Genomic DNA, 15,687 nt, shown 5'->3' with positions numbered 1-15,687 from the left:
CCTCCACCACTGACTACTCCCCTGGGCTCCAAGGCTCCAGGGACATTGAAGGAGAACCATCACATCCCTCCTCCTGTTTTTATACCCTCTGCCACCACTCTGTGACTGCCCTGTGTCTGTTATGACCGTGTGTGTGTGTGTGTGTGTGACTCACTCTGTGTAGCTGCCCTGTGTCTGTTATGACTGTGTGAGGATGCGTGTGTGTGTGTGTGTGTCTCACTCTGTGTAGCTCCATGACTGTGTGAGGATGCGTGTGTGTGTGTGTGTGTGACTCTGTGTAGCTGCCCTGTGTCTGTTATGACTGTGTGAGGATGCGTGTGTGTGTGTGTGTTTGTCTCACTCTGTGTAGCTGCCCTGTGTCTGTTATGACTGTGTGAGGATGTGTGTGTGTGTGTGACTCACCTGTGTAGCTGCCCTGTGTCTGTTATGACTGTGTGAGGATGCTACTCACTCTGTGTAGCTGCCCTGTGTCTGTTATGACTGTGTGAGGATGCGTGTGTGTGTGTGTGTGTGTCTCACTCTGTGTAGCTGCCCTGTGTCTGTTATGACTGTGTGAGGATGCGTGTGTGTGTGTGTGTGTGTGTGTGTGACTCACTCTGTGTAGCTGCCCTGTGTCTGTTATGACTGTGTGAGGATGCGTGTGTGTGTGTGTGTGTGTGTCTCACTCTGTGTAGCTGCCCTGTGTCTGTTATGACTGTGTGAGGATGCGTGTGTGTGTGTGTGTTTGTCTCACTCTGTGTAGCTGCCCTGTGTCTGTTATGACTGTGTGAGGATGCGTGTGTGTGTGTGTGTGTCTCACTCTGTGTAGCTGCCCTGTGTCTGTTATGACTGTGTGAGGATGCGTGTGTGTGTGTGTGTTTGTCTCACTCTGTGTAGCTGCCCTGTGTCTGTTATGACTGTGTGAGGATGTGTGTGTGTGTGTGTGACTCACTCTGTGTAGCTGCCCTGTGTCTGTTATGACTGTGTGAGGATGCGTGTGTGTGTGTGTGTGTGTGTGTGTGACTCACTCTGTGTAGCTGCCCTGTGTCTGTTATGACTGTGTGAGGATGTGTGTGTGTGTGTGTGTCTCACTCTGTGTAGCTGCCCTGTGTCTGTTATGACTGTGTGAGGATGCGTGTGTGTGTTGTGTGTGTGTGACTCACTCTGTGTAGCTGCCCTGTGTCTGTCTGTGTAGGATGCGTGTGTGTGTGTGTGTGTGACTCACTCTGTGTAGCTGCCCTGTGTCTGTTATGACTGTGTGAGGATGCGTGTGTGTGTGTGTCTCACTCTGTGTAGCTGCCCTGTGTCTGTTATGTGTCTCCTGCTGTGTGTCTGTTATGACTGTGTGAGGATGCGTGTGTGTGTGTGTGTGTCTCACTCTGTGTAGCTGCCCTGTGTCTGTTATGACTGTGTGAGGATGCGTGTGTGTGTGTGTGTGTGTCTCACTCTGTGTAGCTGCCCTGTGTCTGTTATGACTGTGTGAGGATGTGTGTGTGTGTGTGTGTGTGACTCACTCTGTGTAGCTGCCCTGTGTCTGTTATGACTGTGTGAGGATGCGTGTGTGTGTGTGTGTGTGTGTGACTCACTCTGTGTAGCTGCCCTGTGTCTGTTATGACTGTGTGAGGATGCGTGTGTGTGTGTGTGTGTGTCTCACTCTGTGTAGCTGCCCTGTGTCTGTTATGACTGTGTGAGGATGCGTGTGTGTGTGTGTGTGTGTGTCTCAGAGAAAGGGTCCTGGGTGGCTCTCCTCTTCTCATGCTGAATGATTTATGGCGTCCCAGAAGCACATGTCAGATGGTGTGTTACAGTATAAGCAACAAAACAGAACATGGCCTTTAGTGGCCTCAGACTTAAGGCTGGGACGATACCAGGATCACTATATTGTTTTCCAAGGCAAAAATGAAATCACGAATCAAGCAAGTAACTCTTTCGTCATTTTAAAAACCTGCTGTATATAAAATATTGTTTGCTACAGCTTGGAAAATAAATAAATGTGACTCTTGATAACAACATAATGATGTTTCCAACATTAGGGCTGTTCTCCTAAAGAAGTTAAATCCGCTTGTTGTTTTGTTTCCTTGCCATGATACTAACAGGTATCCCGGCCTTACTCACACTGTACAGCGCAGCGCTGCTCTGGAAATGAAATAGGAATGTTGTGCAGCCATTCAAGCCGAGTCAAGGGAGGGACGGTTCATTCAGGTCATGCGACATGTTCTAGTATCAGATCAGGTCTGATCAAGCAGTAAGTTAGGAGCAGAACCAAGACCTCTGGGTACTGTAGAAACTATTATCTCTGGGCCCATATGTTGTAGTTGGACTGCTGATCTAAGATCATGTGTCCATTCATTATAATTGAAAAGGCAAAACTCATCCTAGATCTTCACTCTTACTCTGAGACACTTTGTGAATAATATGGGCCTTGATCTTCTGTAGTATAGGCAGGCTTTCATCATCATCATCATCATCGCCTTTAATGGTCATCTGTTAGATCACAACATCCTCACCAGGGAAGAGTCTGTTGCCTCTGCCACTCACTTAATCTCACTGACAAATGAACTGTATTCATTTCCTGTCTGATTGAACTTTAACTGCTGTCTCTGTGGCTGGTTCAAACCTTCTCCTCACAGCAGGCTCATTGACAGTGATCTGAATGTGGACACAACGATGCGCTGTTGTTTTACCCCTCTGTCTGGTACAATGGACCTGTTAATAAGTGACTCTCCCTCTGTGTGTGTGTGTGTCTCTGCCCCCCCCCTCTTTCTCTCCATCTCTCAGCCTGTGGCAGAGCCCATCCCTATCTGCAGCTTCTGCCTGGGCACTACGGAGTCGAACCGAGACAAGAAGCCAGAGGAACTCATCTCCTGTGCAGACTGTGGCAACAGTGGTGAGTCGCACTGTGGCAGCACGGTTTCTATACGCTGAGACATCAAGGCAGCACTGCCTGCTACTTCTGCCTGCACCTTGTTCTATTGGATTTGTCTTCACTTTAGTTAAACCTGTAATTTCACAGGTTGGTTCTCGTAGATGTCTGAATTTGTTGTTATGGTTGATTTTGGCTCTATAGGGCCTTTTGAGTGTATTTTTTTTCTATTGTGAGGTGGTGGTGTCCTGCGGTTGTCAGGATAGTGAGTGTGTGGCTCTGTTGAACTGTGTCCCCTAGGCCACCCGTCCTGTCTAAAGTTCTCACCAGAGCTCACTGTGCGAGTCAAAGCTCTGTGGTGGCAGTGCATCGAATGCAAGACCTGCAGCAACTGTCAAGATCAAGGCAAAAACGCAGTGAGTGTTTGTGTCCGTGTGTCGCTGTGTCAGCCAGTGTGTCTGCCTGTACTTCAGCACAATACGTAGGAATCAGATCTGTTGTTTTTCAACAAACAGAACTATTTTAGACAACTGCTGCAGATGGTTCTCTCTCTCCTCAGACCTGCCAAGTACAGTACAGTTCTGGTTGGAGGGAAATATGCAAATGGTGGAAATGTCAACTATGTAAACATGACGGCAGGGAGTGACCAAATGTTTACTGTGTATGTGTGTGTGTGTGTGTGTGCGTGCGTTTAGGAGAACATGTTGTTCTGTGACTCCTGTGACCGGGGGTTCCACATGGAGTGCTGTGACCCCCCACTGATGCGGATGCCAAAAGGTAACCCCCCTCTCCACTACTTCTTCTCCTACCCCTGACCCTCCTAATGTACCTAATAAACCCACTTAAACATGCGCTGTCCCTGGAAATTCCTACCTCTGTGCAGTAAATGGATCCACTGTACATCTAAATGACTATGGCCATGAGATAATTGGGAACAAATGACAAAGCTCAGAAGGACCACAAACCAAGACGGTACCTCTTTCCACCAGTGTAATGACATGGATCTTTATTGTGGTTTTAATGCTGGTGGTACTGTGTAGTGATGTCAGTGTATGGTGGTAGTACTGAAGAAGAGGTTTCAGGCCAGCTAAGCTAATACACTCCTGATCGGATCTCTTCTGATCTGTTCTGCTCTCCCACCAGGCATGTGGATCTGTCAGATCTGTCAGCCCAGGAAAAAGGGAAGAAAGCTTTTGCATGAAAAGGCAGCACAAATCAAACGGCGCTACAACGCACCACTGGGACGACCCAAGAACAGGTTGGTAACGACATGAAGAGAGCAGCACCGCCTGGGAGCTAGCAGTACGACACGGTGCTAGACCTGTAAAACACAGCGGGTCGCTTCAGATCAGCCCCACTAGAGTTTCACTGGCCAGAAAGACTGTTTTTAATGACTGCCTATTAGTCTAAGAGCTGAGTTTCATGCCATAAAAGAAGCTTCTTTGGAGCCTAGAATCTAGCTATATGACACTCGCTGATCAACCAAATGGAGTTGTTTAATGTGGGAGTGGGGAACCTAGCCGTACTCAAAACATTTTTGACTGTCTTCTGTTGCTCTTGTTGCAATGTAAATGTATTCCAAATGACCAGGCCTTAGTCTATATAGGGTGTTGCTATTAGCTGGTGGGTGTCTGAATGGTCCTGTCTCCCATTGCAGACCGGGCAGGCCATTCAAGAAGCTGCGAGGGCCGGGTGGGCGTGGCAGGCGGAAGGGGGGGCGTCGCTCGCAGGGCTCCTCCTCCCCACACTCGTCGTCTAGCTCGTCCTGCGAAGGTTATCCTGGCGACGACCGGCTGCTGTTCTCCCTACGAGAGGACTCGTCGGAGCAGGGAGGCCTTCGCTTCAACAAGAAGACCAAGGGCCTGATTGACGCACTCACAAAGTTTTTCACGCCCTCGCCCGACGGACGCAAGGCCCAGCACGAGGTGGACTACTCCCAGCAATACCGCATCCGCAAGAAGGCCATACGCAAGGAAGAGGGGGACGACAGGACAGGTGAGGAGGGTATGCTGAATAATGCATTGAATACTGAGGGTGAATGAGGGGTTGTAGTGGCTGTATTTGTATCAGTCAAAAGCTGTACTTCATACTATGTCCTTCAGACAGACCCAACACCTGCATAGTGGTTGTTGGTCTTTGAGAACTGGCCCAGTGTCCACACAGTTGTCAGTTCTAGCACTTTGTGTGTCAGTCAGAACCTTAAAACATGAATATACTGTCCCCTTTCTGTAAGTGTCCCACAGACGTACTGTCCCCCTCTGTCTGTCCTTCACAGACAATCAGGACAGTAGTGACTGGCGTGAGGATGAGGACAAGCTACCAGGAAACGAGAACCTGACAGAGAAAGACGTGGAACTCTTCAGACACATCCAGGAGCTGGCGCTACAGGTAACCACAAAGACGGAGACAAAGAAAGTGTTTGTGTGTGTGTGTGTGGGAGAGAGGGGGCACTGTGATTCAGTGCATTGTCAGGGCAGAGCTGATCTATCTATTCGTTGTGATCCCTCACTGGCACAGACAGATCAGAGCTTCAGATCACTGCCGTACATCACAGGAGAAACGCTCTGTCCCAACGCAGGGTTTGATTCTTGTCTTAGGAGAATAGGAAAGGCTGGTGAAAAGTAGGTGCAAGCTCAGCGTTATTTCAACTTTGTATTTTATAATTGATGGTTTCCTGTTGTGGTTTGTTTACAATTACATTGTAGACTAGACCCATTGTGAACCTGTTTGTGTTCCTCTGAGAGTGGATCCTCTCACATCAGTCAGTGAAAAAGATTCAAAGCAGACCTGACTCTGTAGGCAGGGTCGACTGGCCTTTGTGTGTGTGTGTGTGTTTTTGTTTGGGAGTGTGTGATTACCAGCGCGTGTCAGCAGAACCCAGTGGCAGATGCTTGGAGTTTCCCCTCAAGACAGACCAGAGAGCTAATAATAATTATGGAAGCAGGCGTCAGGGTGCCAGCTGCACAGGAGCCAGAGTGGGTGTGCCTGTTTGTTTTACTGTGCCTGTGTGGGTGTGCATTGGCGTGTGTATATGTCTTTCTGTCACTGTGTTTGAGTGCTGGTGCGTGCCAGGCCCTAGTGTGTGTGTCGGGCATACCGTGCTGGGTTAGGCAGGGGCAGTCAGAGGCCCAGTAATCCCTGGTGTGTAATCTCGGTCTGATCCATGTTCTTTTCTTAATCCCTTGTTGGAAAACCTGGCCTTCACTTGATACTGGAGCTCCAAACCTGAACCCCCCTTCTCTGCTCTCGTTTTCTCTCTCTTTCTCTTGCCTATGCAGAAAGTGGGGGTGACCGGCCCTCCAGATCCCCAAATGCGTTGCCCGTCTGTCATCGAGTTTGGCAAGTTTGAGATCCAGACTTGGTACTCTTCTCCGTATCCGCAAGAGTTCAGCAGGTAAACGAGCACAAACATTTCACATGTTCCACTCTGAGTCAGTCCACTGTTAGTTTGTGTTCGTATAATTGATGTTAATGACTTAAAGTCAGTTTTGCTCTTGTCTGGTCCTCATCCATTTCCCTCCATCTCCTGTCCCAGACTGCCTAAGCTCTACCTGTGTGAGTTCTGCCTGCGTTACGTGAAGAGTCGCAGCATCCTCTTCCAGCACATGAGGAAGTGTGCCTGGTTCCACCCTCCAGCCAATGAGATCTACAGGAAGGATGGTGTCTCCGTGTTCGAGGTGAGATAGACTTAGAGACAGAGGAATACAGACAGAGAAAGAGAGAGAAGCAGATGGAGGCCACCGCCATGCCACAAGCCACACCGCTCCTGCCACATCCTGTGCTCAGTGTCACAAAGACTCTCTGTGGACTGAAGGTTGAGAATTGAGAACTCTACATACTGCGTTTACACAGGCAGCCCAATTGTGATCTTTTTTTCACAAATTTGACTTTTGACCAATCAGATCGGCACTGAAAAAGAGCTGATGTAAAAACATCTGATGTGATTGGTCAAAAGACCAATTGGTGGGAAAGAGATCAGAAATGGGCTGCCTGTGTAAACGCAGCCTAATTGAGGGGCAGTCCGTCTGTCTGGTAGGATGGCGTCTGCAGCTCTGGTTTCATTGCCTCTGCAGCCCGTCCCGTCCTGACTCGTCCCCTACTGACTCACCCTCAGAGCAGAGTAGAATAGCTGGGATGTCAGGCTATGTGCCAGGGAGCCCCTCTCCTCCTCTCTCACTCCCAGCCAGGGACACCAGAGATGCCATGGCTCACATCATTGTCATTACTGTCTGAGACTAGTCCCCACCTCCCATATCCCACGTGTGCCTGTCTCATAGTTACTCATTTTAAGGTTCGGAAATAGGCTGAATGGTGCAGTCACGACTGCCCTTTTAAACGTGGATCATTGTAGTCAAACTCATGTAATACTTGTATTTGGTATATTCATGTGCACGTTTGCCCCGGCAGCTTGGTGGTTGCTCTCTGTGCTCATGTCATGCAGATCAGATTCCTTTCAGGCAATACAGGTTTTCATTCATTTCATTTATTCATGGTGTGTTTGTTTTGTTTTCTTAGGTGGATGGGAACATGAGCACAATCTACTGTCAGAACCTGTGTCTATTGGCCAAGCTGTTCCTGGATCACAAGACGCTGTACTACGACGTGGAGCCCTTCCTCTTCTACGTTCTAACACAGAATGACAGCAAGGGCTGCCACCTGGTGGGCTACTTTTCTAAGGTACGTCTAACCACCAAATTATCCAAAATAAACACATCCATAAATAATCACAACCGGTTAAACCCTAAAGTTGCCTTTAGGGACAGATCTTGGATCAGCTTACCCTCACATAAATCCTAACCTTAACCATTAGTGGAATTGCACAAAGTTGTCTTTAGATCAGTGTCTGGATGCACCTTCATTCTGTTCTAGTGAAATACCTCAGTATGCTAGTGAAATACCTCAGTATGCTAGTGAAATACCTCAGTATGCAAGTGAAATACCTCAGTATGCTAGTGAAATACCTCAGTATGCTAGTGAAATACCTCAGTATGCTAGTGAAATACCTCAGTATGTTAGTGAAATACCTCAGTATGCTAGTGAAATACCTCAGTATGCTAGTGAAATACCTCAGTATGCTAGTGAAATACCTCAGTATGCTAGTGAAATACCTCAGTATGCTAGTGAAATACCTCAGTATGCTAGTGAAATACCTCAGTATGTTAGTGAAATACCTCAGTATGCTAGTGAAATACCTCAGTATGCTAGTGAAATACCTCAGTATGCTAGTGAAATACCTCAGTATGCTAGTGAAATACCTCAGTATGCTAGTGAAATACCTCAGTATGCTAGTGAAATACCTCAGTATGCTAGTGAAATACCTCAGTATGCTAGTGAAATACCTCAGTATGCTAGTGAAATACCTCAGTATGCTAGTGAAATACCTCAGTATGCTAGTGAAATACCTCAGTATGCTAGTGAAATACCTCAGTATGCTAGTGAAATACCTCAGTATGCTAGTGAAATACCTCAGTATGCTAGTGAAATACCTCAGTATGCTAGTGAAATACCTCAGTATGCTAGTGATATACCTCAGTATGCTAGTGAAATACCTCAGTATGCTAGTGATATACCTCAGTATGCTAGTGAAATACCTCAGTATGCTAGTGAAATACCTCAGTATGCTAATGAAAAACCTCAGTATGCAGAGAAACCTCTGCTGCTTTGATGCTCTGTCTCACCGCTTACTGTCTGTACGGATGCAGGTGCTCTTATTAACATACAGAATAGCTGCCAAAACACTGCAATGATCTTTACACACACACACACACACACACACACACACACACACACACACACACACACACACACATACACATACACACACACATACACATACACACACACACACACACACACACACACACACACACACACACACACACACACACACAGAGAGACCTCTACTTTTTCTCAAGAGTACATTACCATGCCTTTCCCCCCCTCATTGGAATCTCTCACGCCCTCTTTCCCCCTCCAGGAGAAACACTGTCAACAGAAGTACAACGTATCCTGCATCATGATTCTTCCCCAGTACCAGCGCAAAGGCTACGGTCGCTTCCTCATCGACTTCAGTAAGGAGCTCCGCCCAGGCTCAGCTACAGCTTCTCTTTGATGCAGTGCAAATTGCTCTAAGCTGCTGTCGAGTTTTGGGTCAATGCCATCAGAATAGCAGTCAATCCCATTGAATTGAACGAGCTTCACTTTGGGATCTGATTCAAAGTGGCTGTAATGAAACCTCATTGGCCCCTTCCTACTCCGCTTCGGTGTTTGGAATGGGATGCTTTAGAAGGTGGTTGTTTTGAGGAAAGCTGAACCACTATCATGTTGTTGTAGAGAGAGTAGCATTTTTTTATACAGACTGAATTGTTACACCAGCAGTCAGACTGAATTGTATACACCAGCAGTCAGACTGAATTGTATACACCAGCAGTCAGACTGAATTGTATACACCAGCAGTCAGACTGGATTGTATACACCAGCAGTCAGGCTGAATTGTATACACCAGCAGTCAGGCTGAATTGTATACACCAGCAGTCATAGGCTGAATTGTATACACCAACAGTCAGACTGAATTGTATACACCAGCAGTCAGACTGAATTGTATACACCAGCAGTCAGACTGAATTGTATACACCAGCAGTCAGGCTGAATTGTATACACCAGCAGTCAGGCTGAATTGTATACACCAGCAGTCAGGCTGAATTGTATACACCAGCAGTCATAGGCTGAATTGTATACACCAGCAGTCATAGGCTGAATTGTATACACCAGCAGTCAGACTGAATTGTATACACCAGCAGTCAGACTGAATTGTATACACCAGCAGTCAGACTGAATTGTATACACCAGCAGTCAGACTGAATTGTATACACCAGCAGTCAGACTGAATTGTATACACCAGCAGTCAGACTGAATTGTATACACCAGCAGTCAGACTGAATTGTATACACCAGCAGTCAGACTGAATTGTATACACCAGCAGTCAGGCTGAATTGTATACACCAGCAGTCAGGCTGAATTGTATACACCAGCAGTCAGGCTGAATTGTATACACCAGCAGTCAGGCTGAATTGTATACACCAGCAGTCATAGGCTGAATTGTATACACCAGCAGTCAGACTGAATTGTATACACCAGCAGTCAGACTGGATTGTATACACCAGCAGTCAGGCTGAATTGGATACACCAACAGTCATAGGCTGAATTGGATACACCAACAGTCATAGGCTGAAATGGATACACCAGCAGTCATAGGCTGAAATGTATAAACCAACAGTCATAGGCTGATTTGGATACACCAGCAGTCAGACTGAATTGTATACACCAGCAGTCAGACTGAATTGTATACACCAGCAGTCAGACTGAATTGTATACACCAGCAGTCACACTGAATTGTATACACCAGCAGTCAGACTGAATTGTATACACCAGCAGTCAGACTGAATTGTATACACCAGCAGTCATAGGCTGAATTGTTTACACCAGCAGTCAGACTGAATTGTATACACCAGCAGTCAGACTGAATTGTATACACCAGCAGTCAGGCTGAATTGTATACACCAGCAGTCAGGCTGAATTGTATACACCAGCAGTCATAGGCTGAATTGTATACACCAGCAGTCAGACTGGATTGTATACACCAGCAGTCAGGCTGAATTGGATACACCAACAGTCATAGGCTGAATTGGATACACCAACAGTCATAGGCTGAATTGGATACACCAGCAGTCATAGGCTGAAATGTATAAACCAACAGTCATAGGCTGATTTGGATACACCAGCAGTCAGACTGAATTGTATACACCAGCAGTCAGACTGAATTGTATACACCAGCAGTCAGACTGAATTGTATACACCAGCAGTCAGACTGAATTGTATACACCAGCAGTCAGACTGAATTGTATACACCAGCAGTCATAGGCTGAATTGTATACACCAGCAGTCAGACTGAATTGTATACACCAGCAGTCAGACTGAATTGTATACACCAGCAGTCAGGCTGAATTGGATACACCAGCACACATAGGCTGAATTGTATACACCAGCAGTCAGGCTGAATAATATACACCAGCAGTCATAGGCTGAAATAGGTACACCAGCAGTCATTGGCTGAAATGGATACACCAACAGTCATAGGCTGAATTGGATAAACCAGCAGTCAGGCTGAATAAGATACACCAGCAGTCATAGGCTGAAAGGGGTACTCCAGCAGTCATAGGCTGAATTGGGTACACCAGCAGTCATAGGCTGAATTGGATACACCAACAGTCATAGGCTGATTTGGATACACCAACAGTCATAGGCTGATTTGGATACACCAACAGTCATAGGCTGAATTGGATACACCAACAGTCATAGGCTGAATTGGATACACCAACAATCATAGGCTGAATTGGATACACCAACAATCATAGGCTGAATTGGATACACCAACAATCATAGGCTGAATTGGATACACCAACAGTCATAGGCTGAATTGGATACACCAACAGTCATAGGCTGAATTGGATACACCAGCAGTCATAGGCTGAATTGGATACACCAGCAGTCATAGGCTGAATTGGATACACCAGCAGTCATAGGCTGATTTGGATACACCAACAGCCATAGGCTGAATTGTATACACCAGCAGTCATAGGCTGAATTGTATACACCAGCAGTCAGACTGAATTGTATACACCAGCAGTCAGACTGGATTGTATACACCAGCAGTCAGGCTGAATTGTATACACCAGCAGTCATAGGCTGAATTGTATACACCAGCAGTCAGACTGAATTGTATACACCAGCAGTCATAGGCTGAATTGTATACACCAGCAGTCATAGGCTGAATTGTATACACCAGCAGTCAGACTGAATTGTATACACCAGCAGTCAGACTGAATTGTATACACCAGCAGTCAGACTGAATTGTATACACCAGCAGTCAGGCTGAATTGTATACACCAGCAGTCAGGCTGAATTGTATACACCAGCAGTCAGACTGAATTGTATACACCAGCAGTCAGACTGGATTGTACACACCAGCAGTCAGGCTGAATTGGATACACCAACAGTCATAGGCTGAATTGGATACACCAACAGTGATAGGCTGAATTGGATACACCAGCAGTCATAGGCTGAAATGTATAAACCAACAGTCATAGGCTGATTTGTATACACCAGCAGTCAGACTGAATTGGATACACCAGCAGTCATAGGCTGAAATGGATACACCAACAGTCATAGGCTGAATTGGATAAACCAGCAGTCAGGCTGAATAAGATACACCAGCAGTCATAGGCTGAATTGGGTACACCAGCAGTCATAGGCTGAATTGGATACACCAACAGTCATAGGCTGATTTGGATACACCAACAGTCATAGGCTGAATTGTATAAACCAACAGTCATAGGCTGAAATGTATAAACCAACAGTCATAGGCTGAATTGGATACACCAACAGTCATAGGCTGAATTGGATACACCAACAGTCATAGTCTGAATTTGTAAGTCGCTCTGGATAAGAGCGTCTGCCAAATGACTTAAATGTAAATGAATTGGATACACCAACAATCATAGGCTGAATTGGATACACCAACAATCATAGGCTGAATTGGTTACACCAACAATCATAGGCTGAATTGGATACACCAACAGTCATAGGCTGAATTGGATACACCAGCAGTCAAACTGAATTGTATACACCAGCAGTCATAGGCTGAATTGTATACACCAGCAGTCATAGGCTGAATTGTATACACCAGCAGTCAGACTGAATTGTATACACCAGCAGTCAGACTGAATTGTATACACCAGCAGTCAGGCTGAATTGTATACACCAGCAGTCAGGCTGAATTGTATACACCAGCAGTCATAGGCTGAATTGTATACACCAGCAGTCAGACTGAATTGTATACACCAGCAGTCAGACTGGATTGTATACACCAGCAGTCAGGCTGAATTGGATACACCAACAGTCATAGGCTGAATTGGATACACCAGCAGTCAGACTGAATTGTATACACCAGCAGTCAGGCTGAATTGTATACACCAGCAGTCAGGCTGAATTTTATACACCAGCAGTCATAGGCTGAATTGTATACACCAGCAGTCAGGCTGAATAATATACACCAGCAGTCAGGCTGAATTGTATACACCAGCAGTCAGACTGAATTGTATACACCAGCAGTCAGACTGAATTGTATACACCAGCAGTCAGGCTGAATTGTATACACCAGCAGTCATAGGCTGAATTGTATACACCAGCAGTCAGGCTGAATTGTATACACCAGCAGTCAGGCTGAATTGTATACACCAGCAGTCATAGGCTGAATTGTATACACCAGCAGTCAGGCTGAATTGTATACACCAGCAGTCAGGCTGAATTGTATACACCAGCAGTCATAGGCTGAATTGTATACACCAGCAGTCAGGCTGAATAATATACACCAGCAGTCATAGGCTGAAATGGATACACCAACAGTCATAGGCTGAATTGGATAAACCAGCAGTCAGGCTGAATAAGATACACCAGCAGTCATAGGCTGAAAGGGGTACTCCAGCAGTCATAGACTGAATTGTATACACCAGCAGTCAGGCTGAATTGTATACACCAGCAGTCAGGCTGAATAAGATACACCAGCAGTCATAGGCTGAATTGTATACTCCAGCAGTCATAGACTGAATTGTATACACCAGCAGTCAGACTGAATTGTATACACCAGCAGTCAGACTGGATTGTATACACCAGCAGTCAGGCTGAATTGTATACACCAGCAGTCAGGCTGAATTGTATACACCAGCAGTCATAGGCTGAATTGTATACACCAACAGTCAGACTGAATTGTATACACCAGCAGTCAGACTGAATTGTATACACCAGCAGTCAGACTGAATTGTATACACCAGCAGTCAGGCTGAATTGTATACACCAGCAGTCAGGCTGAATTGTATACACCAGCAGTCAGGCTGAATTGTATACACCAGCAGTCATAGGCTGAATTGTATACACCAGCAGTCAGACTGAATTGTATACACCAGCAGTCAGACTGGATTGTATACACCAGCAGTCAGGCTGAATTGGATACACCAACAGTCATAGGCTGAATTGGATACACCAACAGTGATAGGCTGAATTGGATACACCAGCAGTCATAGGCTGATTTGTATACACCAGCAGTCAGGCTGAATTGTATACACCAGCAGTCAGACTGAATTGTATACACCAGCAGTCAGGCTGAATTGTATACACCAGCAGTCAGGCTGAATTTTATACACCAGCAGTCATAGGCTGAATTGTATACACCAGCAGTCAGGCTGAATAATATACACCAGCAGTCAGGCTGAATAATATACACCAGCAGTCAGGCTGAATAATATACACCAGCAGTCAGGCTGAATTGTATACACCAGCAGTCAGACTGAATTGTATACACCAGCAGTCAGACTGAATTGTATACACCAGCAGTCAGGCTGAATTGTATACACCAGCAGTCATAGGCTGAATTGTATACACCAGCAGTCAGGCTGAATTGTATACACCAGCAGTCAGGCTGAATTGTATACACCAGCAGTCATAGGCTGAATTGTATACACCAGCAGTCAGGCTGAATTGTATACACCAGCAGTCAGGCTGAATTGTATACACCAGCAGTCATAGGCTGAATTGTATACACCAGCAGTCAGGCTGAATAATATACACCAGCAGTCATAGGCTGAAATGGATACACCAACAGTCATAGGCTGAATTGGATAAACCAGCAGTCAGGCTGAATAAGATACACCAGCAGTCATAGGCTGAAAGGGGTACTCCAGCAGTCATAGGCTGAATTGGGTACACCAGCAGTCATAGGCTGAATTGGATACACCAACAGTCATAGGCTGATTTGGATACACCAACAGTCATAGGCTGAATTGGATACACCAACAGTCATAGGCTGAATTGTATAAACCAACAGTCATAGGCTGAAATGTATAAACCAACAGTCATAGGCTGAATTGGATACACCAACAGTCATAGGCTGAATTGGATACACCAACAGTCATAGGCTGAATTGGATACACCAACAGTCATAGGCTGAATTTGTAAGTCGCTCTGGATAAGAGCGTCTGCCAAATGACTTAAATGTAAATGTAAATGAATTGGATACACCAACAATCATAGGCTGAATTGGATACACCAACAATCATAGGCTGAATTGGATACACCAACAATCATAGGCTGAATTGGATACACCAACAGTCATAGGCTGAATTGGATACACCAACAGTCATAGGCTGAATTGGATACACCAGCAGTCATAGGCTGAATTGGATACACCAGCAGTCATAGGCTGAATTGGATACACCAGCAGTCATAGGCTGATTTGGATACACCAACAGCCATAGGCTGAATTGGATACACCAACAGTCATAGGCTGAATTGGATACACCAGCAGTCTGAATTGGATACACCAATGTCAATTGACCTTGTATAGTCCGATTATAACATTGATCTTGTTCTCACCCCTCCTCCTTCCCTTCCAGGCTACCTGCTGTCCAAGCAGGAGGGCCAGCCCGGCTCCCCAGAGAAGCCCCTGTCAGACCTGGGTCGTCTGTCATACATGGCCTACTGGCGCAGCGTGGTGCTGGAGTGTCTCCATGAGGTCCGCGACCGCCAGCTCACCATCCGACGCCTCAGCAAGATCACTGGCATCTGCCCCCAGGATATCACTGCCACGCTGCACCACCTCAACATGCTGGAGCAGAGAGGGGAGCGGTGAGAAACTCTCACACACTCAGAGGCATAATCATGACACAAATTCAACGATGCAGAAATTAGCAACAACCTGCTAAACTACAAGCTCATTGAAAGCTGGCGTGACG

The 15,687-nt window shown here is 46.1% G+C and overlaps 1 protein-coding gene across 2 annotated transcripts in view; it reads left to right on the top strand.

Moving 5' to 3' along the window:
• Nucleotides 1-15,687, top strand: part of LOC135513915 (histone acetyltransferase KAT6A-like) — a 58,416-nt gene that overhangs the window by 35,481 nt on the left and 7,248 nt on the right. Inside the window, exons 2-12 of one of the 2 annotated variants that reach the window (XM_064936925.1) lie at nt 2,758-2,866; nt 3,143-3,258; nt 3,538-3,619; nt 3,986-4,100; nt 4,500-4,837; nt 5,118-5,230; nt 6,121-6,236; nt 6,378-6,519; nt 7,358-7,519; nt 8,820-8,913; nt 15,349-15,580. In XM_064936925.1, the coding sequence (XP_064792997.1) occupies nt 2,758-2,866; nt 3,143-3,258; nt 3,538-3,619; nt 3,986-4,100; nt 4,500-4,837; nt 5,118-5,230; nt 6,121-6,236; nt 6,378-6,519; nt 7,358-7,519; nt 8,820-8,913; nt 15,349-15,580 (1,619 nt within the window). Of the gene's footprint in view, nt 1-2,757; nt 2,867-3,142; nt 3,259-3,537; nt 3,620-3,985; nt 4,101-4,499; nt 4,847-5,117; nt 5,231-6,120; nt 6,237-6,377; nt 6,520-7,357; nt 7,520-8,819; nt 8,914-15,348; nt 15,581-15,687 lie in introns of both variants that reach the window. The other variant, XM_064936924.1, reaches the window with a different exon arrangement.

This window comes from Oncorhynchus masou, chromosome 25 (assembly GCF_036934945.1).
Source record: "Oncorhynchus masou masou isolate Uvic2021 chromosome 25, UVic_Omas_1.1, whole genome shotgun sequence".
Classification (NCBI taxonomy): Eukaryota; Metazoa; Chordata; class Actinopteri; order Salmoniformes; family Salmonidae; genus Oncorhynchus; species Oncorhynchus masou.
This window is presented reverse-complemented; position numbering and strand designations above follow the sequence as displayed.